The sequence below is a fragment of the Catharus ustulatus genome, chromosome 13 (assembly GCF_009819885.2).
Source record: "Catharus ustulatus isolate bCatUst1 chromosome 13, bCatUst1.pri.v2, whole genome shotgun sequence".
In the NCBI taxonomy this organism is placed as follows: Eukaryota; Metazoa; Chordata; class Aves; order Passeriformes; family Turdidae; genus Catharus; species Catharus ustulatus.
Window position 1 is genome coordinate 3,785,133 of NC_046233.1, and position 25,240 is coordinate 3,810,372.

General features: G+C 43.4%; 1 protein-coding gene across 2 annotated transcripts in view; it reads left to right on the forward strand.

Moving 5' to 3' along the window:
• Positions 1–18,158, forward strand: part of LOC117002551 (RING1 and YY1 binding protein) — a 41,611-nt gene extending 23,453 nt beyond the window's left edge. For both annotated transcript variants that reach the window (XM_033071806.1, XM_033071805.1), the window contains 3 exons: positions 9,912–10,088; positions 10,203–10,301; positions 14,181–18,158. In XM_033071806.1, the coding sequence (XP_032927697.1) occupies positions 9,912–10,088; positions 10,203–10,301; positions 14,181–14,433 (529 nt within the window). In that variant the 3' untranslated portion in view covers positions 14,434–18,158. The remainder of the gene's footprint in view (positions 1–9,911; positions 10,089–10,202; positions 10,302–14,180) is intronic.
• Positions 18,159–25,240: the final 7,082 nt, after the last annotated feature.

Here is a 25,240-nt window from a genome sequence, read left to right on the forward strand (position 1 = left end):
TATGAAAGGAAATCCTATCATTGATGTTCTTTTAACAAAAAGGAGGTTTGGCTTGCTGGAAAAGCTCACTTTTTGCTCATTTAGGTAAAGCCTGCAGTGTCTGATGTAGCTGAATTAAAATTACTGCCTTGCTCAATTGGCGCTTTTTTCCTTCTTTTTTTATGGCATCCCTGGAGATTTAGGGCCTATTAAGTCTATTCAGAATTTGTTGTGGAAATGGTAGTTTGTCATTTTGCTTCTCTCTGGACTTATGCTGGTTGGTAAATGATAGAGAAGTCTGCATTCTTAAGTGTACAGTATTCCAGTGTCATGCAAGCGTAGCAGAATTTTGCTCTGATAAACCAGCCCACATATTTTGGGGGCACTTTGCAACAGTTGCTTAGTAGAAATTCTTTCATTGTTTTGAAGAAAAACCATTGTGCCTCTCTATCCACTGGTTTGCATTTCTCAAACAGTAAATATTATGTATATTTAAGCACTGTTTTCCAAATTCTGGGCTGGTTATAAGGGAGGGATCAGGTTGAGAATTTAACTGACATATTTTCTTTTTTTGTTTTTTTGGTAGGAAGCATATTTTCTCTGCATTCCTACTTTTTGTTCCTTGTTTTCCAAGTTTGGCCTCTCTCCTGCTGTGATTTTTGAAGTGTGAGACCTGAGTATCCCAAAACCTGGAGGCAGATGCTCACAGATGGGAGATGTCAAACTGGATTATATGTGACAATTTCCATTATTGGTCAGGATTTCAGTGTCTGAAACAGAAATACATGTACTGACCGCAGTGATAAGATACTTTTATAACACCAAGCCTGGTATTCCTGGTTTCTAGCTTTAGTGCTAAAAACTGTCATTCTCCTCATATTTTTGTTATTTGAATTTATAATACAATAACCGTGAGCAGTTGCTTTGGGGAATCTACAAGTTAAATTTTTATCAGACTCATTTATCCCCTCATGCTGCTCAACTGCACTGTGTTACTCACCAGGAAGTTTTGAGCCAGTGTGCTTTTTTCAGGATTACACATAACTTAATAAACAGTTTAAAAAGTACTTTAAGTAATTGTTTTTGTTGTAAATCCATGTATTTTATTATACACATCTTGGTTGCTGTCAGCTTTATGAACTGTTTTCAAATTTTTGCTAGTGAGAGCAGCTTATTTTTGTCAAGCAAGTAAAATGGCCTTAGTTTTATCATCATTCTGGTGCTTGTAGGCAAGTAAATTTTGTGCTGAGATCAGTGATTTTCCATAACAACTTTGTAAGTCTGTGTAAATCATGGAACATTTGGTATTTTGCAGTAAGGTATGGCCGTAGATGAAAACACCAGAAGCAGCTACATGATAAATTCTCCTCTTTGGGAGTACGAAGTAGTGATTGGAATTTTCAGTGATGGATTAAACTGAAGCTCCAAGTGGATCTGTGATGAGTCAATAGCATGAGCAGGGCAGTTCAGTGAGTTTCCAGAAATTAAGCTTGTGCAGCACTGGCAACATAAAACTAAAATTATTAGTGACCAAGGAAATTGGCATACCTAAGCAGAATGACTTTGGAAACTCAAGGCCATCTTTTCAAGTTTGGGCTCAGGATGATCTTTACATTTCCAGTTGAATCTCATTTCAGTGATGGTTTTTGTGTATACAAACACAATTTTTCTACTGCTGTAGAACTTCTTCCCTGTAAATGCAATAAATGAATAGGAAGCAATGCTCTTTCTGGAACACATAGGCATGGACCAAACCACTGCTGGTGGCAGAGGGCAAGAAGGGGAGTTGTAAAGTTGTTTTTGTTCAGCTGGAATTTAGGGTGATGTTGCAATTGGAAGTTGATGCCATTTTAATCTATTACATATTGTGAGTTTTGTTTTAAGCAGAAGAGATGTATTGTGCTGTATTTTCTTAATTTATGATTTTTTTAAACAGACCATTAAAAAAATCTTAATAGAATTTTTTTAAAAAGTGAAATAATGGAGCAAGAAATCGTCTGAAAAATTATATTTCTGGCTGTGTACTTTGTACTTACAGAGTCACAGAATCCTGGAATGGTTTGGGTGGGAAGGCACCTTAAATGTCATCTTGTTCCACCCTCCTGCCATGGGCAGGGACACCTTTCACTAGACCAGGTTGCTTAAAGCCTCATCCAACTTGGTCTTAAACACTCCCAGGGATTGAATGTTTTCTATATAGTCAGGAGTCAGAAGTAGTAATTTTATAGTATTTGTAGGCATAATGAAGTTATGATCACTTGGACAGTTCTGCTTCTCCAGCAAATGAGAAAAAAAGGTCTTAAAACATGGTAAATTTGGTGTTTTGCCAATTCTTTACTAATTTAATCCTTAATTGTGTCAAACCCCTTATTTAAGGAAATGTTACTTTTTAAATGAAAGCAGAAAAAGCAGTTTCACACATTTCCCCACTCTAGTCCTTAAAAGATGTTCTGTTGGAAGTTAACTGCAGCAGATAAACACAGAGCAATCCTTAGAGTACACAGCTCTTCAACACTGTCCTGCTGGGAGTGGTGTGTGAATATATTTATTTATACACACACAGAGCTCCTGCACTGCCCACTGAGAGGGAGCTGTGAGGGATGGAGCTGGGACTGGCTGGGAGCATCCAAGGAAGTGTTTTCCAGGGATTTGGGCTAGTCAGAGACAGCAGCTGTGGGATGAGCCTCTGCTGGGCAGCCTCAGGGCTTTCTCTGGCTCTCATTAGTACAGATTAGATATGAAATGATCTGCTTAGATGGGTGCTACAGGTGAGCAGGCAGGTGAGGCTGCCAGCACTGACTGTGCTTCCAGGCAGGCTTTTCCTCTGAAAGGAGGAGCAGCAGCCTGTCTTGCAGAACTTCAGCCTGACTTTTGTTTTGCCTCCCGCAGACACAGTAAGTTAAATTTCACGGTATTAGCGCTTAAGTAAACATCAGGCTCTGTTCCAATAAGTGATACTCAGCGTTGTTACTCATCATCACTGCTATTTCCAGTCCTCACTCTGGTAGCAAAGAAGCCTGAAGAGCAACTTCTGTTTAACTCTTGCTTTTGGCTTGCTGTTCTCCAGAGTGTACAGGAGCTGCTGCTTGCTGCTGTCTTGAGACTGCTTGGTATTAGGAACCCTCCTCAGAGGCACATCAGAATAAACCTTGGTCCAAAACAAGTGTAATACACTGTCAGAGACCTCTGTTTGAATGATTTTATAGTGTTGTGTGATAGGCATGCACAAGGAGCAGAGCCCCAAGGGACTTGGTAGAACAAACCCAGTTTGTGGTCACTCAGGTTCAACCCTTTTTAACCAGAAAACTGCTCTGTGATTTATCCATTTCCCTGGGGGGAAAAAAAACCCCAAAACAAACCAAAAGAGAGGCCAAATGCTTGCAGAAATGCAAACAGTGATGCTTCTCTGTTGAACATTTTCCAACAAAATCCCAAATAGCCCTGTTTTCTGGCTCAGGGCTCCTTTCTTGTTGGCAGCCCACCAGGTCCTAAGTCCAGCTGTGCAAGAAGCACCATATAAGATGTTCCTTAATGTGATAGGAGGTGAATGGTCCAGATCCACTTCCATGATTGCATTTGTGGTGGTGCCAGCAAATGGCATTTGCAGTTTCTAGTTCTGTACTGTATTAGAATGGGTGTTTTGAGCAATGCTGTGACTACTCCATTTTGGGTTGGCAAAATTCTGGTCAAACTGCTCTTCCAAAAACATCTTGCAACCCTGACTTTAGATTTTTGTAATGGGATTATATGGAACAATGTATATTAACAAGAAATTGTAAAAGTACTGAAAAACCTGTTACACTGTGCTGTTGAGCAGTCATAGTGGAATAGTTTATAGAGCAGTTCTGGTACTCTCTTAGAAATGTTTTTGCATGTTTTCACTAAAAAAATCAGAATTGTGAGCTGCAGAATCTGTGCAGTGACAACTCTGGGAATAAATCTCTCTTATTTATACACTTTGATTTGTAAACATGCCCAGATATTTTTAAAAAAGTAATGCTGATGCTCCTGTAACAAGCAAGAATGGAGTATTCTTTTTACAGGCATCATTCAGTCTCAACTCTTCTCTGGTGGCACTGACCAGACACTTCCCAGCAACCAGGAATACCTGTCCTGTTCTGTATATGCAGGTGACAGCTTGCATTTCATTTAATAATGTTCTCATTCGTGTTTGATTCAAATGAAAAGTGGGAAAAATAGAAGAAAATATGTTTTCATCCAAAAAGACAAAGAACTGGCAGCTTTGTGTTAGCCCAGTAAATATTAACTGCTGCCAATATTTTTGAACTTTCCAAAGTTTACAAACATAAGTATGAGATGGTGTGTGGGGGAGGATTGTTCAATCTGTGAGAAGTGACCTAAAGTCTGTAAACTTCTGCTGGACAATCCGAAAGTTTAAAACACTCTTCTGAAATGTGAACAGCTCAAGGTTTGTTTTTGTGACTGGGAATAGTTATCAGCAAAGCTGAGGCTTCTTTATCTCTGTTGGCTGTTCTTGACTCTTCCAAGGAGGTGGAAGACAGGGGCTGGATGGTCAAGGAGGATGAAACAGTTGAACAATTTTTGGAAGTGGCTGTACACTTTTAAATGTACTTAGTTTATTTTGTGACAAATAGTTGCTTTCTTTGTGTGAAGCTGTTGTTTTCTTTCATGTTTTTTCTAGAATATTCAGACTTGCACTCAGAGTTTTTCAAACTTGTTGCTGTGTCTAACACCTGGGCCCCACAAGTGAATGTTCCTTAGATGGACTTCTGTATTTTTAAACATCTGTATTCTAAATAAAAACACAGTGCTAACACATCAGTTTTAAAGGAAAAAAATCTGTTCTTCCATCAAAATATTGCTCAGTCACATATTTCTTGCAGTTTGTCCTTCTAGTCTTCTTTCACTGTTGTTATTGTTGCTTTGTTTCCTGGATCATGGAGGACTCGAGATAAATGTATACAGCTTCCATTCTGCTTTGCAGTTCTACTCCAGGACAATGTGTCCGTTCATCTTTGTTCTTGTTGCTAAAAAGGACCATGTGGTCATCACAAATGAGCTGGAAAATATTCATGTGAGAATGGGAGCTCACCCCATCATGTTTATAGCTTAATTTCTCTAAAGCTTTGGTTCTTCTGGATGTGAAATGCTTTTGAGGAGATGTTAATTTAGTTTGTGCTCGTGGGTTAGTTTCTAATCCTGCTTCATGCTCAGAAGGATGCTTGTTGTGTAAGTGTTTTGGCACTAACTGTTTTATAAACACTGTAAATACTTTCAGCCTTGTTTTCTTGTTTTTCTTTGAGCAAAGATATATTCATGTGCGACTGGGGTTATTAAAATAATCATGTACTTCACACTGCACAGTGCCTGACACACATTTTCTCAAAGCACCGCGGAGCCGCGCAGAGGTCGGCTGGTATCGCCGCATGCATCAAAGGCAGAACAGCATGAAATTATCCAAATCCTCCCTACTTCACGTTACATGAGGCTTTTGACTCTGAAATCCCACTCGATGCCACTTTCATTCTTCTGATAACATAGTTGTAGGGAAGTCAGAGCGGCTGTAATTGGATCCACGTTCCTGGGGATTGCTGGGTCCCTCCAGGTCTGAGTTGCTGTAGGGATAAAGCCCAGCCACTTCCCCGTTCTGTGTGTCTACAGAAGACAGGTGCCTTCCCTTTTCCCAAGGCACAGGGGCCAGAGAAATCCCAAACAGACACAGAAATTAGAGTCACATGAAAAATGAGGTGCAGTTTATCCTTCTATATCCCTCTTGAAATCCAGGTCTGAGTAACAACCATGTTGGATGTGTGGTGATTTGTGCTGCTGCATTCCTAGGTCTGCTAGCAGGGGCTATGAGTGGAGCAGCAGAATTCCTGGCTGTCCATGCTCTGCATTTGGTTCTGAGGCATGCTTTACAGGGAAGCTTTGAGACACAGAAGGAAATGCAGGTAGTGAAACAGTACTTGCCAGAACCTCAAAGTTACTTTGCTTTTTAATTTTTAATTTATTAAAAGACCACAACAGTGTAGGCAGTGAACCCTTCTGGAAAGTCCTGCCTTTATTCTACTTCCCATGAGTGACACATCCCAGTGTCACTTCACATGGCAATCTGAGGGTACAATATTTGCATGCGGTGTGTATATATATATTAGTATATTTGCATATAGTATATCTTTGCAGGCACAGTGTTTCTGTGAAGTCTGTTACTAAAAGGCAGTGAAGATTATTTGTGTGCATCATTTACTGGAGTTGGTGGTGAAGAGACCCAGGTGCCACTGCCATTCTTAGAGCAGACAAATATATTTCAGCTTTTTCCTGCAGCAGTGTGTCCTTGTTGCAGAGGTCATGAGTTGTGCAAATGTCTGCTCCTGGGATGTAAACTGCAGTTCGAGTAATGTGCAACAATTTATTTGTCTGTACATAACTTGGAAAGCACAGTTTAATTTCGTTTAATTGCTCTTAGTTTTAGAGGGGGAGAAGACAATCCTCTTCATGTTGTAAAAAGAAAAATGATGTGTATTTGTTCATCACATCAGTGTTGGATTTTTACTCAGGCTATCACCTAAATTAAGGGGAAATTGCCTAAACAAAGCATAGCTTTATTATGATAAAAAAATTCAGGTAGGAGAAAACAAACCTATTTCAGATACTTGCGTTGAAAATTTAAGATTTAAGTGTAACATTTAGTATTGCATCTCTTCAGATAATTTTTGGGAAGTTGAGACTTTTTAACTGTGAGTTGTGGGTAATGTTGATACTTCCAACCTTCTAGTAGGTTACAGCATAATATACTTGCTTAAGCACGAGTGCTGGTTAGGAAGCCTGAGGAGGTTTTGGTCTGTGTACCTGAACATTTTAATGTTGCAGAAAGTCAACCAATGAGATTTTGGGATAAAAAATGGTTAATAGTTGTTTCTGCAACTATTTATTCTTACAAATAAAGTTTAGAACTAGTTGCAACTTTCTGTTCAGATTGTTTTGTTTAAGTGATAACTGCTTTAACATAATAGTGGTGTATTTGGGTTGAAGCATTCACTTTGGAGGTGGCCAAATAAATCATTTTTGGTAGGCAGGGAAACTTGGAGTAAGTTTTGGATGTTGCAGCTGCTTTAGTCAATTGTGGTTCCTATAGTTATAGTTTGCTGTGGTTAAAAATGTGCTGCTCAACTTGCTTTGCTTGGCTTTTTAGTAAAGGGCTTTTAACCAGTGTGTCCTGGCTGTAGTGGCAGTGTGGGCCTTACTTGAAGGATTTTATTACTCCTATTATTATTATTCTTCCTGTGCCAGTTCCTTAAATTACCTGGGTTTTACCCTTTTCCTAAGCTTGCTGCAGGCATGGGTGAAACAGATTAGGAACTGGAAAGTTGTTGGGTTATTTGCATTATATAAAAAGAAAAAATCTGTTCTAGTAGTGCAGCAGATCTTGAAAGATGCTCAGAGTTGACCAAAGTCTCAGCAGCTTTGTACTCCCTCCTTTATGGCAGGAGGGATCCCATGGGCAGGGCTGGTTCTCCTTCCCACAGGTCCCTGACTACTTCCCACTCTCTTCCCTTCCAGTTTTGGCTTTGTCCTCACCAGCATACCATCCTGGTGGGTAAGAGGGACTGTGTAAATATGGATTTTGGAGAAGTTATGCTGTTTAAGTCAGTGACTGGCCAGAAAATGATAAAACTTAATAAATGCAATGTGCTGTCCCAGGCACAGATAAGGAGCAGAAGAGCACAGGGCAGCATCTCCACAGGAGTGCTTTAAGACTGGTCCTTCTGCCATTCCAGCCTTCTCTGGGAAAATAGGGTGGCACGTATTTATATGGGTTTGGATTTTATTTTAGTTTGCATTTCAAAATTTGTATCTTGGTTTAAGCAGTGCAGCACTCCTGCAGCAGAAAGGGCAGCTGGGCAGGTTGGGCACAAGGGTTGGAAATCACATCACAAGGAGCACACCAGAGTTGTGCAAAGTGGGAAAATCTCTCAGATTCATGAATTGGGATTTCCCGTGAATGGCTCGGGTTTCTGACTCAGCTGGTTGTGTAAACAGCAAATAACTAACTGTAAGTCTGGGCAGAAGTGGCAGCTTCAAGCAGGGAGGTTAATCATGTATAATCATGCAGGGTGATGCTATCTGCCCTCTCCTTGAAGATTTCTTGACATTTTCTTTCTTTCAGTAGGCGGTGAGCAGGTTGCTTGACACAAGTCACTGTTGTCAGCTTTTAGTGTGGTTACATCAATCTGAAAATCTTTTCCATGAAACCAAACTGCTTCTTTTTACGTATTTATTCTCAGTCATACAGACAGAAATTGCTGTGTACTGGTTTTCAAGGATGCTGAGTATCTTCAGTGTTCTGTGGAACAGGTAGCTGCTTGATCTGATCTACAAAACATTTCAGTAGCACAGTTATTTAGGGCTGAAGATGTTCCCTCAGATGTGTATGCAGATTGTAGCATCAGCTGAGTTACAGTTTCTATGTTTTTTTTTCTAGGAAAAGTCCAAATGGGTCAGGGGCCTGATTACAACCTGTTGCATAGACTTTGTAATAATCTGTGGTAGAGGAATGAAGTACTTGAATATATCTGGCTTTAGTAAGAACATTTTGGTACCATTATACAGGAAACCAGTACCAAGAGAGACTTAGCAGATACTTGGATTTTCCCATGACAGGGAGTAGAAATTCTCTGGGTGTTCCCTTGTGTGTATCATCTCTCAGTGCAAATGTTATGTGTGGGCAATTAATGTTTTATACTTTTTTCAACACATCACACCACTAAGTAGGTGCTTGAAACCTCTCTAGATGTTTGTAGTACAAGCTGGGTGCAGGTACAGAGCCCTGCAGCACAAACCCCTGGGGTTCTGTGTGCCAGCTGTAGAGCTGATGGTACTTGGGTGCAGCTTTCACTGGCAATCTGTTGTAGTCTGATCTATGTGCAAAATTTGAATTGTGTTTATGAACAATTTAACAGCTCTGGACAAGCCTGAGCAACTGTTGCAATTAGTATTTGGTTTATTATGGAGGCTAAGGGAGATGATTACCTGTTTTTGTTCCTCTCCCAGGAGCTGTGTGGTCACAGGGAGCATAGATCTTTCTGGACTGTTGAAGGGATTAAATCAATCACAAATAGAGTATTTGTGATATACCAGGGGGGAAGTTTTTGAGTTGTCAAGAGAGGACATTAGAGTTTGGGTGAGGAATGCAGGAGAGACAAAGGTACTGGTTCCTGTGGGATATGTGAGGATCAATAACCAAAGTACTGGTTACATGCAAAGCTGCTCTCCAAACCATAATTTGCAGTGCAACTGCCTTTGAGAGGCAGTTTGGGTCTGTTTTTTGTTTGAGCACTCTGGGGACAATGGTGTGAGGACGGTGTGTCAGAGGCTGGCACGGCTGTCCCAGTGCAAATGTGAATGCCCACTTGTCTCCTGTGCTCCTGCCAGCCCAGCCCTTGGGACAAAGTCATCTCAGTTACCTTCTCTTGTTCTTTGTTATTTGTGCAAGGTTTGCTGCTGCTGAACCAGAGGCTTACTTGAGAAATTAAACTGAAGGATATGAAGGAGGCTGATGTTTATCAGGAAACTTTTGTCACAGTCTGTTCCTTTTCTTAAAGTGTAGCCACAGTGTATGGTTGGCAGCTTCTTGAAAACTGTTTCTTTCACTATGTTCCCCCCCAAAATTGGCTGTGATTTCATGACATAGATGAAGAAAGGGAGCATTACACTTAATAGTTAGATGCTAAAACCTGATGAAACAGCAGTTCAGAGTATTTCTTTCTTTTAATGCTTCTGTCTTGTTTGGTTACAGCAGTAGTACTTCATATCAAATAAGGGCATCCATTTGGTTCTTTAAGTGGAGTGTTCTTCCCTGGTTGCTGAAATAAATGTTCATACTGCTCTCAGTGCAGTTATTTTTAATGTGTAAGACTGACTATAGATCTCTTTTTTCATTGTCATTATAGAAAACCTAGAATAAACTCTCAGCTGGTGGCACAACAAGTCGCCCAGCAATATGCAACCCCACCACCACCCAAGAAGGAGAAGAAGGAGAAAGTGGAAAAACAAGACAAAGAAAAACCTGACAAAGAGAAGGAAATTAGTCCAAGTGTTACAAAGAAGAACACTAACAAGAAGACTAAGTAAGTTTGAAGGATGCAGTATTAAATGTGATGTGATTTCAGTAGCACTGTGCTTTAGTTAATTGTGCACTTAAACCAACATCGTAATCTGCCTCTTCCCTCCAATTCTCACAGACCAAAGTCGGATATTGTGAAAGATCCTCCTAGTGAAGCAAACAGCATACAGTCTGGGAATACTACAACAAAGACCAGCGACTCAAATCACACTTCAAGGTAACTCTAGACTAAAGTTGAGCCTGTGGTATCAGAGAGCTGTGTTAAAAAGCAAACATTTCTTTTCTTGATGTACGAGCACTTGAACACTCTGACCGAGGATAGATTCAGGCGTTGGAAATACTAATTCTGTTGTCCATTCTATTTTCATTTCTCTGCTAAAATAATTGTATTGTCAGTTGGGCAGTAATGCTTTTCACTGTAGACACAGTGGGGGAAAAACATTAACCAGCAATCGTATCAAATTCTTATCATGGCTCGATAGCAGTAACAAAGGTTACTTTTTTACTTCCTTATCCGTAATTCAGTCACTGTAATTGTCAAGATAATTTTGCAGGTATACAGGAACTAAGTATACATGAACAGATTTGCTGGGATCTTGCTATCAACAAAAAGCACAAAAGACTGGTTTGATATTTGTTTAAGTTTGAAATGAGCGTATGGAGAGAGGTTTATTCCTAGTCTTGCCTATTCTGTTCTTCCATTTTTTTAATCAAAAATTCAGCATCACAGAACAGTTTTTGTGTTACTGAACTTGAGAGCTACAAGAGGCAGAAATGAACTGGGTGCTTAGCCTGTGTGGGCTTTATAAGAATTGCATCTCTCTTTAAAATGTGCTGTACTAGGTGTTTTATAGTGAAGCCACATGAACTGAGGCAGTATTAGCAGTATTAGCTGCAAACACTTGTAAAGCACATGGGAAATACGGTTGGCACCGCTGTTGGCAACAAGTTGGCAAGGTGTGACTGCAGAAAACTCTTTTTGTCTTGAAAGTTTTTAAATAACAGCATGAAAATCTTTAAAAAGAGGGAATATCCTTTGCACAGTAACCCACTGGAATGTAGTGATGGCAGAAATCTGCTGTGCTACAAGACTGAGCTGTCTGCAGGGACTGCTGTTCACGCTCCTCAGCCCCCAAAGAGTGAAGTGTCCATTCCTGGTTTGGTTACAGAGAGGCAGCTTTGTTGCAATGACTCTTTTCTTGTCCTGTTCTTCTTTAAATGGTGCTTACTTTGAGACTCAGGATGCAGGAGACTTGATGTACTTGACTAATGACATAATATTAAATTGAGAGATTACATCAAATAATTGTTTTTGCTCATTAAAGGAGTCACTCTGTCTAGTGCAAAGTCTTTTAGTCCGTGTTTTGTGGCAAGCTTTTGCCAGGCCTAATTAAGCCTTTATAGTACCAGGTCTAGCTGGGTATCTTTAAAGGATACCTCATCTCCTTTACTACTTAAACTGTCTTTGTAAGTGTTCTGTTTAGTGGAACTTTTCTGGCAATTCACTGTTCTCAGGAGTGCTGTCAAGAGTCTTTCTCTGATTTTTACAGAATGATAAGTTTTTTTCATGCCCAGATTGCTTAACAGTTGTTCTGGGCTTTTTGTAAATTATCTTTTAGGGCTCTCTGGATTTTTAAGAAATCCTGTTTAAATTTCTTGGATACCATGTCTGTTTCTGACAAAATATCTTGGTTTGTACCGTGCCTTTCTGTGTACTTTCAAATTGAATGTTTTGAAACACTTCACTTATTTGGCCATAAAACTTTTTTGCTATAAACATGAAGCATCAGGGTGTTTAATTTTGCAAAATAACATGAGTGGGCCAATCCCTTTCTTCTATAAGAAGCAAAAATTGTATGCATGTGCTGAAGAGATTGGTGGTTTCCATCTGTGCTTAATCAGCTCTTTGTACGGGGGAAACCCTGAAAACCTCCCAGAGAAATGGCTGGGAGGCTCAGTTCTAAAAGTGATAATGTGAATGTTTGTGAGTGGGACTGTGGGGAAATCCTGTACCTCAACCCTGCTTCTATGCAACTTTGTCATGGCATTTAAAGATGCATGGGCAGTTCCTTTTTTTCCCTCTTTTTTTTTTTAAAACTAATTACAACTCGGAGCTGCCTTTTAACGAGCCGTAGCTGGAGTTCATGTCCAACCCTGTGGGAAGGTGGAGGCAGCAGGCTCTGTTCCGGTATCTGGGCCAGCATTTTGGCTGTTTCTGAGTACAAGAGGAAACAAATGACTGTGGCAAATTACAGGAAGAGCTGGGTTTCCTAGAGGAACTCGGGGCTCGGGGAGGAAAATACGTCCCCGCACTGCGCTTCCGGGAACACCGGCGGCGCGCGGGGATCTGCCGGCACCGCACCGGCGGAAACCCCAAAACCTGCTGAGCCAGCTGGCCCTGCTTGTGAGCCACAAACGAGGTGGCATCGTTTCATCTCCCGTGGTTATAGGTATGGCAGCTCCTGTGAGTGTGGCTGTGCAGTGTGGGTGCATCTCCCTGCCCTGGGAGCACAGAGCGCGGCTCCGGGTTTGGAAATGCTGTCCCAGAGCAAAGGGGCTGCTGCAAGTGGGTGTTTCACTGAGTGTTAGCCCAGTGCAGCAGTAGTTTTTTTTTGTTTGTATTTTCTGTCTATTAAAAATGCTTTTCCAGTGGTACTTGTTAAAAATTGCAGCAGCCTCCTAGGTTAGATAAGAAAATACTATTTTTGGCGTGGTAACTTCATTTTTGGTGAGGAAGTTTGCAGAAATATAGTTATTCTATTTTGGAAGCTGTACATCTGTCCTCAATGCATCTTTCTGTTCTGTCTGATTCTGGAATACCACTTGGATAACTGCTGCTTGAGGACTTTTCTCCTTGTTAACTTGCCACTGCAAGCCATTGCGTATTCATGGCGGGTAGAAAATGAGCTTAATTCCCTCTTTTTCTGTTTCACTGCACCAGCCTTGTGTGCTGCAAGTGAGGAGGAGAAAAGGCAGAGTGGTTTAAAAGCTGGAGCTTGATCCCAAAGTAAACTAACCTTCCCTCCATCCCTCTCAATAAGGCAGCTCTCAGCAAGCTACTTTTCACTGATGTATAAAGACTCTCCTTTTTAATTTCCCTATTGGGAATATTCCGCTGCTTAAGCCTGACCCTTAATTAGGAGCAAAAGCTGTAAATTACAGCAGTGGCTGCAACTGACTTGGAATTTGCTGTAGCTGGAGGAGTGTCCAAGGCTTGTTGAAGCAGAGATTTGGACCAGCCCATGAAATGTGCTTGAATGTCAGCCTCCTAGAGCTTCGACCCTTATTAGCTACATTACTAATTGAATGATAGCACAGCATGCAAATTACCGAGATAATCCTGAGCAATAAATACCAGCGGGTTCTTTTCGGGTGGTTTGTATTTCTTTTTCTCCCCCTTTTCTTTTCCCCCTAACCAAAAGCTCTGGCTGCAAAAAATGCAGTTGTATATTCTGGATTTTATTTACAACAGTCTCGATTCCAGAGGGAACATTTTGAGCTATTTTATCCATAGGCTGATTGGGCATCTGATTTGTATAAGCTCAAAGCAGCTGAAAGAGAAGCCAAGTTGTCCCAGTGCCTGTGTTGTTTGCAGCTGCAGAGTTCCAACATGGGAATGAAAGAGCCGTGGCCGAATGCTTTCATGTGGTTTTGTATTGCAGAGTCACAGCCTTGTCTCATAACATCAGGGCACATGATGAGATGGTGAATTTAGATAAGAGAACTCTTTCATCTGCCCCTTGGGGAGGAGATCCTTCTCTCTGTCTGGCTCCTGTCCGCTTGGCTCTGCTGTGGTGTCCTCCTTTCTGGCAGGGTTGGTAGGGAGAAGCCTGCAAGAGACTCCCTGTGCAGAGCTCTGTGAAACAGGTTGTTCTGTGGGGCTGAGAGTGCTCCAAAGGCACAGGGAGCAGGTCACACCTTCACCCTGTGCTTTGCAGCACTCTGCCTGCTTGGGTTCTCCTCCCAGCCACTGCCATCTGCACAGGCGAGGGAGCACAAGTCACACTGAGTTTGTTTTCAAATGCTTTTCCTAATCAAACTTTCCCTTTCTCCTTTATTTTTATCCTCTTAATAAATATCTTCTCATTCATTTTAGACCCAGACTGAAAAATGTGGACAGAAGTACCGCACAGCAGCTGGCAGTCACAGTGGGAAATGTCACAGTAATTATCACAGACTTTAAAGAAAAGACTCGCTCTTCATCCACGTCGTCTTCTACAGTGACCTCCAGTGCAGGATCAGAACAGCAGAATCAGAGCAGCTCGGGCTCTGAGAGCACAGACAAGGGCTCGTCCCGTTCCTCCACGCCCAAGGGGGACATGTCGGCAGTCAACGACGAATCTTTCTGAAAAATTGCACATGGAGTTGTGGAAACTATGAATCAGGGTATGAAATTCAAACACTCCACCTGCCCACGCTGTTCAAATCCTGGAGAGCCTCTTCTGTGCTTGAACACACTTTCTCGGACATCGGCCTCTTACTGATGCAGCCAGGATCGTTTCTGCTTGCCGTGGGCATCTGGCCACCAAGGAATTTCTCACCCTAGCGATTACTCTTGACACTTTTATGTATTCCATTGTTTTATATGATTTTCCTAACAATCATTTATAATTGGATGTGCTCCTGAATCTACTTTTTTATAATATCTGCTGTGCACAATTTTCCATGAACATGACAACTTTTTGTTTGGGGGTAGGGAGTGGGTGGGGTGGGAAGGGGGCTTTATTTATTGCATTCACAAACTCCATCCTCTTTCAACATATCCTTTTTAAGTTCAGTTCTTCTTCCAGTTATACTGTGTACTATCAGTTTTGATATAAATTATATATAAATATATATATAAATAAATATATATAAAGGGTTATTTGAAACCAATACATGGAAACGCTGGTGCTTGAAACACTGTGAAGTGATAAAACAAAATAACTGAACAGTTCAAGATCTGGGACAGTCCCCTTCTGTGAAAGTACTGAAACTGAAATGGAACTGGTCTTACGTGAAAAGTGTTCCTGAAGGTTTGAACCTGGATGGGACCTGTTCTCTCTATCGTTCCTTCCCCGTTTCTTCCCTAAGCAATGGCTAAAGTGTACTGGACACGGTTTTCATTGTTACAGCTTGGGATCTGAGATGAGAGGGGATTGCTCCAGGGAGCTGGTGTTTCCCCTAGGGTCACTCAGGTTGGTGATGTGCAGGTCCATGCCCAGCTGGAGCAGAAGCATTCCCAACCAGACTGCTGCTGTTACACCACGGATCCGTGTGTTTGGTAACATGAGCGTGGCTGTGTCATGCACAGCCAGTCCCACACGTGTTGGTGTTGTTAATGAATTCCAGCCAGCAGCCTCAGTGCCTGAGGTAACCAGAACTGGAGTGGTTGCTGTGGGTTGAAGGCAGCAGGGAGCCTGGGAGCAATCCTGAGTTCAGGAACAGAGCTGGTGCTCGCTCCAGCCGTGTGTGGGTCGGTGCTTGTCAGCCCTGTTCCATCTGTCCCGTCCATGCTGTTGGGGTGGCTCTTTTCCTTGAAGTCCATCTGGATCCCAAGAGTGCTTTCTGAGCAGCATCTTGTCCAGTGATGGGCTTGTCAGCGTTTGGACACTTCTGAGTCTCCTGCTGTGGGAGCAAAAGTAGGGAAAAGTTTTCGTGCTGGCAAGTGAGCGACGTGTGGCTCATGCTCATGACCAGCATCTCCTTCATTCTTACTCTAAAGCTATCCAGACTATGATTTCTTTTCCTGGCCTGTTAGTGTTGCTTTACAGTTTACCTTCCATGCATTATCCTGCTAAAACACTTGGCTGAAGAGGTGAAACAAACTTTTTTTTTAAAAAGCAAAACAAACCCCAAACCTCTTTGGCTTTTCATCTTTATTTAGTGGCCCCAGGGTGCTTTGCAGTAATTTCAGGTGCAGAGGCTGTGGCTTCATCTGACATCAAATGCATAACTTTTGGGCATGATGAAAGAGGGCCACATTTTGACAACTTTGTGCCTGCTTGTTATATTGTGAATTATTTGCTTGGCAAGAGAAATTTCTCTTTGTGGAGGCAACCGATTTAAGATTTCTTTTAAAATCTGTGTGGTTTTGAGTAGCAGACGTAGGTTCCTTTCACACTGGTGACAGAAATGTGTGAGTAAGGGATCTGGTAGAGCCCCTGCTTGCAGGCATGTGCAGTGGCAGTGCCTTGGCAGCAGTGGTTTTATTCTGAACACGTTAACATGGGCACCCCAACTTAATTCTGCTTATATTCACAGTATAGGCTGTCTTTTGTAAGCATTTTTAAAAGTATTAAAGAACCAAAGGAAAACAGATGCTTCCTATGAGCATCAAGACAATTTATTATACATAGTTTTAAATACTATGAATATCTCAATCCACATTTTAACATTAGTGGGATATTGCAAAGACATTCCTTTTCCAGTTTTTACTATTCCTTTAAGGGTCTCAGGGAGGGTAAACTGGTCAGCCATATTTATTTATTTTACTGAAATGTATTGGAATAATTTTTTAAGAGAGATTTTTTGAAGATGCCCCTGAACTTGTATATTTTGCACTGCTTTATAAATGATCCATTATCAATTAGGCTTGCGTGCATCTCGGCCGTGATCCAGCCAAGGGCGTGAGCGAGTGGCAGGTCCTGCTGGCCTCAGCAGGGCTCATTCTGGTGCTTCAAGTCAAACCACATGCTCACCTTCTTCGTTGGATCTGGGAATTTGTGCAAAAAAAAAAAAGAAAAAAAAAAAACCATTGTGTGTACCAGGAAATTCAAGTGAAACTAGACCTGTAGATCAGTGACAAAGCTTTAACGCCGTACCCAGCTACTCGTGGTAAAGTCGGTAACATCTGTCCCTTTGGCTCCTCAATGGAGTAGCTTGCTGTAAACAGATGGGAAAATGTCTTTGGGACGAGTGACCTGTAATTCTGCAATCAGTTAGGAGGTGCTAGCTGAGCATTGAACCCCCAGCCTCACCCGTAGCTGCTGTGTTGTGGTTTGGAGGACGGCGTTTGCTTTCACAATTTCGGGAGTTGGCGTTCCTGCGGCGCTGCGGGTGGGGTTCCCTCCGCGCCGTGGCCGCGGTGGGGAAGGTGTTCCAGAAGCAAACCAAGCAAACACTAGTGTAGGGAAGGACCAGATTCACGGTGTTCAGTGGCACAGAACGCAGGTAAGTGAAGCACAGTGTTACGATGGCGAAGTTTCGACTCTTACACAGACACACACACACAGACACCGACACAGCTTGCCTGACTCGCTCAGTTGATGTAGTTCTGCAAAGGAAAGGTGACAGCGTTTTACACCACCAGGCTATTTATTTCAATTGGAACTTTGCTTCAAATTGGACAGATCCAAAATTTGGCAGCAGCTTCTGTGAGTTTATTTCCACTGAGATGTTTTCACCTGCCTTACCAAGATCATTCTCAGTCTACTTTTTTAAGCTCTACCATAAACTTAAATTATTGAAAATTTATTAATTGCTGACTATATAATAACCTTTGCTTGTATGTAACCGAATGGTTTTAAGAGCCAACATTTAGAGTATGACAATGGAGCTGAACAGTTTTTAATGCGCAAGCAGTTCTGTTCTTGTGTATGACTTGTAACCTTAATTTACTGTGTAAAGATGGTTACATTATTTCCTTAGCTTTGTTTGTTGGAGACAAATATAGAATGCTTGTTTAAGTATGTCAAAACATAATCTTATCTTGTGGATTTTTATGTTAATGTATTATACGAGCTCTATTTTTCATTTGCCCAGAAAGACAGCTTGTATAACGCTTCTGAAAGTTTTTCCGCTCTGTAAAGTCTTTAGAGCTGACAGTCCTGTTAGGTTTGTTTTAATCTTCATGCTAAAGTGTCAATGGTGGTTTTGTGAACTGGTCAGAAATTCACAGGTCTTAAATGTTTTTGGGAAATTTATATTGGACACTGCTCTTTGTCTAGCAAATAAAAGATGTTAATATATTCCTGTTACTGGCATGTGCACGACTGTTATTAGAAGCCACTTTATCATTTTCCTGCTTTAAATAGAAATGTCTATTTATTAATTCTGCTTGTAGTTTTTTCACAAATAAAATAGTAAAATTTAATTAAATCTGAAAGCTCTCTTTTTTGGGAGATGCCAGTATTCAGAGAAGGTGGAGAGTCCTGTTGTTGGAGCAGCTCCTCAGTGTGTCCCAAACCACTGCTTGAGCACCCGCTTCTGCAAACACAGGTTGTGCCCATGGAGAACCTCAGTCCAGGGAGTAAATCCAGTTTGTTCCCTGGGACTCACAACGTGGGGAGACTTTGTGGCAAATGTGTCTGCAGAATTTGGGTTTCTGGTCCCCAGAAATAGCAATTTTCCCCTTTTCTGTAGCTGCAGGAGTGGTGAAGCTTAGCACAGAGGATTTAGTGAGAGCCCTTGGGAGTTCCTTTGCCTGCCTTGCTCTAACAAAGTCCCAGGAGTAAATTTAATAAAATGTAATTGAGAGTCTAATTGTATTTTTGTAGCATAAAAATAGTGGTATTTTGCAAGCAGTGTTTTGGTCCTCTGCCTAGGAAACAAGGTGATGTGAATTACTGTGCTCTTTCTGGTTTGTGTTTCCCCTCCACCACCCAAGATGGGAGATGTGTGATGTAACTGCTCAAATATGAAGTTGAAATTTGAAAACAAAGCAATGGATAAAAGGCCAAGGGGACAAAATCTTTTTCCTGGGAATAGGAGGGCAGTTCCTAAATGAAAGGTATGCTGGGGGAAGTGTGTGTTACAAATAGAGGTCGCTTTAGAAAACCCCATGTGCAAAGAGAGGCTTGAATGCTTTTAACCTCAGTTGGAAGCAATTCAGGGCCCTTTGTGCCAAGAATGAGAAGAAACAGGAAAGGTAGTGGTTGTTGTACGGACCTGAAAAGCATTTTCTTGGCATGCTGAGGGCTGAGCAGAGGAACAGTCCCTGCCTTGAGGAGTGCACAGTCCCTGTCCTCAACCTGCGACCAGCCAAGTGCCAGAGCCACCCTGGGGGCAAAGCTGCAGGGAGAGGAGGAGGCAGCCTCATCTTCATCACCTGGATGCTTGAATGTGAAGATAAAGACTTGAATGGAGCCAGCAAAAGACTCCCATGGCAGTGTTGTCTCCCTCAGAGCCTGCACAGTCACCCTTTTGCTGGGATTTCGGGTGAATGGTCTGGAAATTCCTTGTCTTGGAGCCATGTGAGCCCCAGTGCTGGAGCTGAAGCTGTCACTGTTTGAGGATGATGCAGAGCCACACGCCCGGATTTGTGGATCCCTGCAGGATGCACGTGTTCAGATTCAGGCTGGTGGCTTGCCTGGATTGATTCCTACAGCCCCACTTGGCTGTTTAAAGGTAAACCTGAGTCTGTAATGCTTTAAACAGCAGAGCTGTGAAACTTCACTTGTGATGCACAAATGAATCAGATTGAAAGAAGACTGGAACAAACTGAACTGGAGAAGCAGCAGGATCTGGAACAAGGAGAGGGAAATGCTGGGTCCTTCTGCCTGCCTTTCTCTTGACTGTTCCTGGAATATTTACATGCCCAAGCCTTGCTTGCCTTTGCTCCTGCTGTCAGCAAACACAGCAAGGCTTGTTTGCTGTTTTCCCTTACGATGATGGATTGCTTGATATTTGTATGGAGCCTTTTCCAGACAGGGCTGGGGCTGATTCCAGCTGAACCCATCTAATAGGAAGACACTGGAAACTTCAGCCGTGTTTTCTCATCATTTATTCTCAGCAGAGGAAAAACCTGCATGCAGAGATCACCAATAACATCAAAAGCTGTTTCAGAATTTCCTAATCAAAGCGCTTCACACCACTGCAATTATCCCTCCAGCAAAACTTCCCCATGGCAGAGCACTGTGACAGTGAAGAGCACTCTGTGCTAACTCTGGGCTGCAGTTAGTATTGATAAAGGTAAAAATGCTGTCTCCTGCAGCCAGTGCTGCACATCTCAGCCCTTGCCTGCATCCCCTGTTACTTCTCAGACAGGGATCACTCCTCACACAGCAGGAGCTGATCTGGCAGCCCTGGCTGTGCAGGAAGCACGGGAGGCATGAGCCAGTTGTGCTTCCTAGATGAGGAATCAAGAAACAAATACTGCCTTGTTCTCCTCTGTCTCCATACAAAAAAAATAGAAAAAGAAAAGAGGGAGACATTGCTCTCCACCATGACTATTTATTATTCCCAGGATACTGGAATTTCATTACTTTGTAACACTCTTAATTTTTTCCAACTGCTTTTCCTTTCATCATTAGGAATTGTCAAAAGTGTTCTGATGTCCTTAAGAGGCTGTTCCACTTCCCCCTTTCTCCAAAACCATTCTGGGAAGGACTGAAAATGGCACAGTGGCAACTAGAGAGTCCCAGTGTGAGAATCCCTGCTGCTCCACATCCCTGCCTTGGCAATCCTCCCTTCCTCCTGCCAGCAGGTGAGGCAGAGGCATCCAAAGCTGAGATTCCCTTAAATACTGTGAAATTCCCAGTGTAATACACACTTGATAACAGCACTTCAAAAGGTTTTTAGGGAACTCTTTAATTGGCCACAGCTACTGGAGCTGGACAGAGTGTGAGGGGGGTGATCTGAAGCGTTTAAGCTGCTCTGAGTTTCTCTCAAGTGTTGGAAAAAACAAATTTAGGGGCTGAATTTGTGTACAGAATATCCCTGTGAGCAGGAGGAGGCTGGAATGCTGTAGGAACAGCACACTGTGGCCCAGGTAAGTAGAATGGGAATGAAAAAAGCTGATTTTTGTTCCTCCTCATGCTGGGCTGTCTGATCCATGTTGCCCAGGAGGTTTGGTGTGGAATTGGCAGGAGGAGTTTTCCATGTTTGTCTGTGTATTTTAGGAGGGATTAAAGCTCACAGTAGAGAAGCAGAACCACTGAAATTTTAATTCTGCCTTCACCCAGGAATTGATACCTATCTAAGACATACAAACTATAACCTTAAATATAGATGGAGTATTTTTACATAGATATATTCTATGGGACAGGTTAAAGGTGCAGTGAAGTTTAAAAGTTGTCTCTGGCAGGGATTTACTCTTTTTCTGACTCTCTTGAGGAATCACCAGCATAAGCCAAGAGTAAACAGGGCCAGCAATCCCTCCCACCCTTTTTGGGTGGTTATTACTGTCTTACTCTGCAAATTGGCTTCCACAGCAAGTAGGCTGTCTCTGTTCATATGCTTTACTTCCCTATGGGGTTTATAAAAATAAGATGAAATAAAGGCAGGAAAAAAATAGCTTTCTATGAAATTAATTTCTTTCTGATCTGAGAAAGACAAAATCATGGAGCAGCAGAAGGAACTGGTTAGGGCTCAAGGATGATGCTGCTCTCTGGGTGGGTTAATTTATTTATACATCCAGATTTTTTTAAAGGTTTGAAGAGACATCCATCAGCCTTGAGCCTTCCAATGGCTTTGGAAGAGGCTCCACAGAGCCTGGAGGGAGAAACTGCCCAGCAGCCAGGGAAAGGAACCCTGTGGGTGCCTCTGCCCAGCAGCAAACAACTCGTGCCTTTCAACCTCTCTCACATGCACATGTCCCTTTTCTTCATTCCCAGCAAGGAGAATCCTCTGAAATCTCAAAATCTCTTTGTTCAGCCTTTGTGAGAGGTTGAGGCTTTGGCTGAGGGTTAGTGCTGCATCCAGGCTTTAACAGATTTGGCAGCAGAGCCTGTGGAAGCCTGGCAGCATCCCTGCATGCCCAGGACTTGTGCTTGCTACCAGGAGACAGGGGATGCAAATGCATTTAGCTGCTCCTATTGTTCTCCTCATTAAACACAAGTTTTGTTGGTGTGAAGTTAAGGAAGGAAAATGTGGACTGGAGTTAGGGAAGTGTTTCCTGGAGAAGGAATACAGTGATTCCTGGGGGCAGGATTGTTGTGGCAGTGCAGGATGTGATGGCTGTGTGACAGCCTCTGACAGGGATCGACCTGGGAGCCACTGTGCCACAATGGCACGGGGGAAATGAGTGATGGGAACCTCCCCTGTCTGCTCAGCTCCCCAGTTGTGATGACACTCAGACAGGGAAAAGCCTGGCAGGGAGCAGAAGAGGCTGCAGGGGTGCCAGGTTCTGGGAGGGCAGGCTGGTGTCTGTGACTCAGCCCTGGCTGCTGTCTGTGCTGGCTGCCTGCACATTCCCACTCATCCCAGGAGGGTCTGCCATCCCCCTGCCATCCCCCTGACCTCTGCAGGGTCTGCTATCCCCCTGCCATCCCCCTGACCTCTGCAGGGTCTGCCATCCCCCTGCCACCTTCCCCTCTGGCCCTGGCAGGAGGAGCCAGGCTGCAGGGGCAGGAGAGCAGCCTGCATTCTGTTTCTCCAGCAATCCTGGAGCAGGCTTGGGGAGATAGCCCTGCTGGACACCCCTCACCAAGAGCTTTGTCAGCCCTTACACTTGTTCCCACATCAGTTTATCTCACCAAGCAGGACCAGCTCTGGTTTTGGGTCCTAATGAACCCAAGTCTCCTCTGCAAGTCCTATTAGAGATGCCAATTGTCATTCTCATTCTATACCAAGTTATAAATCTCATGGATTTATATATCCAAAGCCCTCATCAATCAGAATATTAGGTCAAAGGCAATGAGTTAAAACCAGTGGGAGGTGACTCCACTGGGTAGTGACGAGCCAGAGCTGGTGATTCCCCTGAGCTGGGTGTTGTGGGCTCACGCTGCCCTCTCTGCCAGCCAGAGAGCTAAATCAGTGGAGAAAAGGGTTTTACCTAAAGGATTTCATTGGAGGGGTCCCTTTCCTCCCCACATCCATACACTGTCTGAGCAGCAGGAGCTGGATGAGCAGGAGGGGAAGCTCTCAGACCCCTGGTCTCCTGGCTGAAGCCAGAAGAAGAAGAAGAAGGCAGAGCACCATCCTTGCTGGTCTTGGGGAGGAGCCTGCCCTGGCTCACTGGAGTTACTCCTGCTGATGTGTTGTGTTGTGTTTTACACGTGGCTGGGAGTTTGTGCCTTGTCCTGCTGGACACTGGGAGGTGTTTTTCCCAACACAGGATCAGCAGTTTTTTTGCAGTGGGTTAATGACTCTCCTGGTGCTCAACAGGTTCTCTTCATGTTGGGTTTGTCACAAGGGGTTGGCATTCCCAAAAGTGGATCTCAAACAGCACTGAAATCCAGCGATGCTTTTTCTTTTCTCACCTTTATCTAGCACTAACAATACTCTTTACATCTGGGCTAGGATAAATATAGATTTTTAAACTGCATCTCTGCATCTGGATTATTTCCATGTTGCTGGCAAAGCTGGAGGTGTTCTGTTCCTGCAGGGACAGGGGCCTGGGGTCTGGTCACAGAGCTGGTAACACACAGAACAGAGGGTGAGCAGGGAAAGCTGCCTCTGCTCCAGTCATCCCTGCCTTGTCATGTGTGTTTGGACCTTTAGGTGCTCCTGCTGAGGCTTTCACAAACTCTCTCCTGGGATTTTGGCCAGTGCAAGTAATTCCACTCAGGAGTCTTAAAACTGCTGTCCTGGGAGGCAGAGCTCAGCCTGCAGCTCTGTGTGCATATATCCTTGCTATTCCATAGATTAAAAAAAAATAATAAAATAAACAGTGGTGCTCTTACCTCAGGCTATCCATTAGGAGTGTGATTTAGTGCAGGGAGGGCTATAAAGGCAGTTGATAAATCTTCTGTGCAGCACAAATAAAATCTCTTGCAGGAGGAGGAAGGGCCCTGGATAACGAAGCGGGGAGGGAACAGCCCTTTCTCCCTTGTCTAATTAGGCTGTCCAGGAGGAGTTAATATAAAATAATAGATCTGGAAAGCCCAAATCTTCACAGCCTCAGGAAGGACTTCATCCCCTTAAATTACGAGGCTAAGACCTCATTCAGCAGTGCTTTGAAGGAGATCAACTGGCAGCGCTATTCACGGCGGCTCCGGGCGCGGGCGCGGGCGCTGCGTGATTGCAGCATCTTCTGAAGAGAACAGCTCACTCCTGTTCCCATTCAATGCTACTATTTTTATCCTCCTTAATTTCTAGAAGGTATTTCCAAGTGGGAAGCAGAGCAGAGAATAGCAGATCTTAACTCTGCTCCATGTAACAATTGCTGTAAAAAGGAGGGAGAAGTGTTTGAAATAGCTTGAATCTATTTTTGGTAGCACTGAGGTGGTAGCGAAGCACCTGGAGGTGTTTGCAGCCCCTGGCACCCTGAGGGTGATGGGTTATGGGGTGGAGGGGTCACTGCTGGTCCTGTCTCCTGTGGGGTTCACTCCTGAATCTGCTTGGGGCCAGAATACCTGGGGATTTTAGGAGAGGCCACGGGAAGGGTGATGCTGACAGGGAAAAAGGGGGTGTCTGTGGTTGACTGCATCCCCCTCCCAGCCCAGAGACCCCTCCTGTCTCACCCCTCCCCTCGCCTTTGCAGTGTGGTGGGGAGAGCTTTGATCCTTTCCCATATGGGAGGCAGAGGAGCAGAGGGACTTAATTAGGTGAAATTACCTCACCCACCACAGAGCAGCCAGCACTGCTGGCATGGGGTCAGAGAGGAAATCCAGGGCCCACCAGGGCCACAGTGGAGGAGTTTTGGGGGATGCCTTGGACTTTGTGCTCTCTCCCACTGAGCTGTAAAAGGTTCAAAGCCTTCCAGCATCATGGAAAGGCTGGAGAGCTCAGAACTGACCCCTGGATCACTGTTGGAGCAGTGGGGTGAGGGAAGTGCTTTGGGAAAAGGGTGAGAAAGGATGGATCCTGGCTGGAAAACACAGCCTGGGACTGAGCATTGTGCAAGGGGGCAAATAGGGACAGTGATTTGTGAGTCCCCATTTCAGTTTGTGACCCTGGCTATGCAGTTTTGGATGTGTAACAGGGCTTTTATCTCATGATTACTCCCTTCTGCAGCCACAGCTTTTGCTTCTCTCCATGCCCAGGTTCTCTGAAGCTGCAGAGCACAATGTTGGCACACACAGCTCTTGTGCTGGACAGAAGCGTCCTGCATCACTTGAACATGAAATATAAATCAGAGATCAAGTGAATTATTGTGCCATGCTGCTGCTCAGGCAATAGGGAGTCTTTAAATCAATCAGGCCTCAAATAAATAAATAAACGTGCAGCAGACATGCTGGAGTGCATGTCTGATTCCTATCAGAGGCAGTAATTCAAGGCAGATGCTTGCAGCTCTCTGCTTCCAGCTCTGTGTTACCTGGGCTGCTGGAGTCACAGGAGACAGAAAGCAGAGTT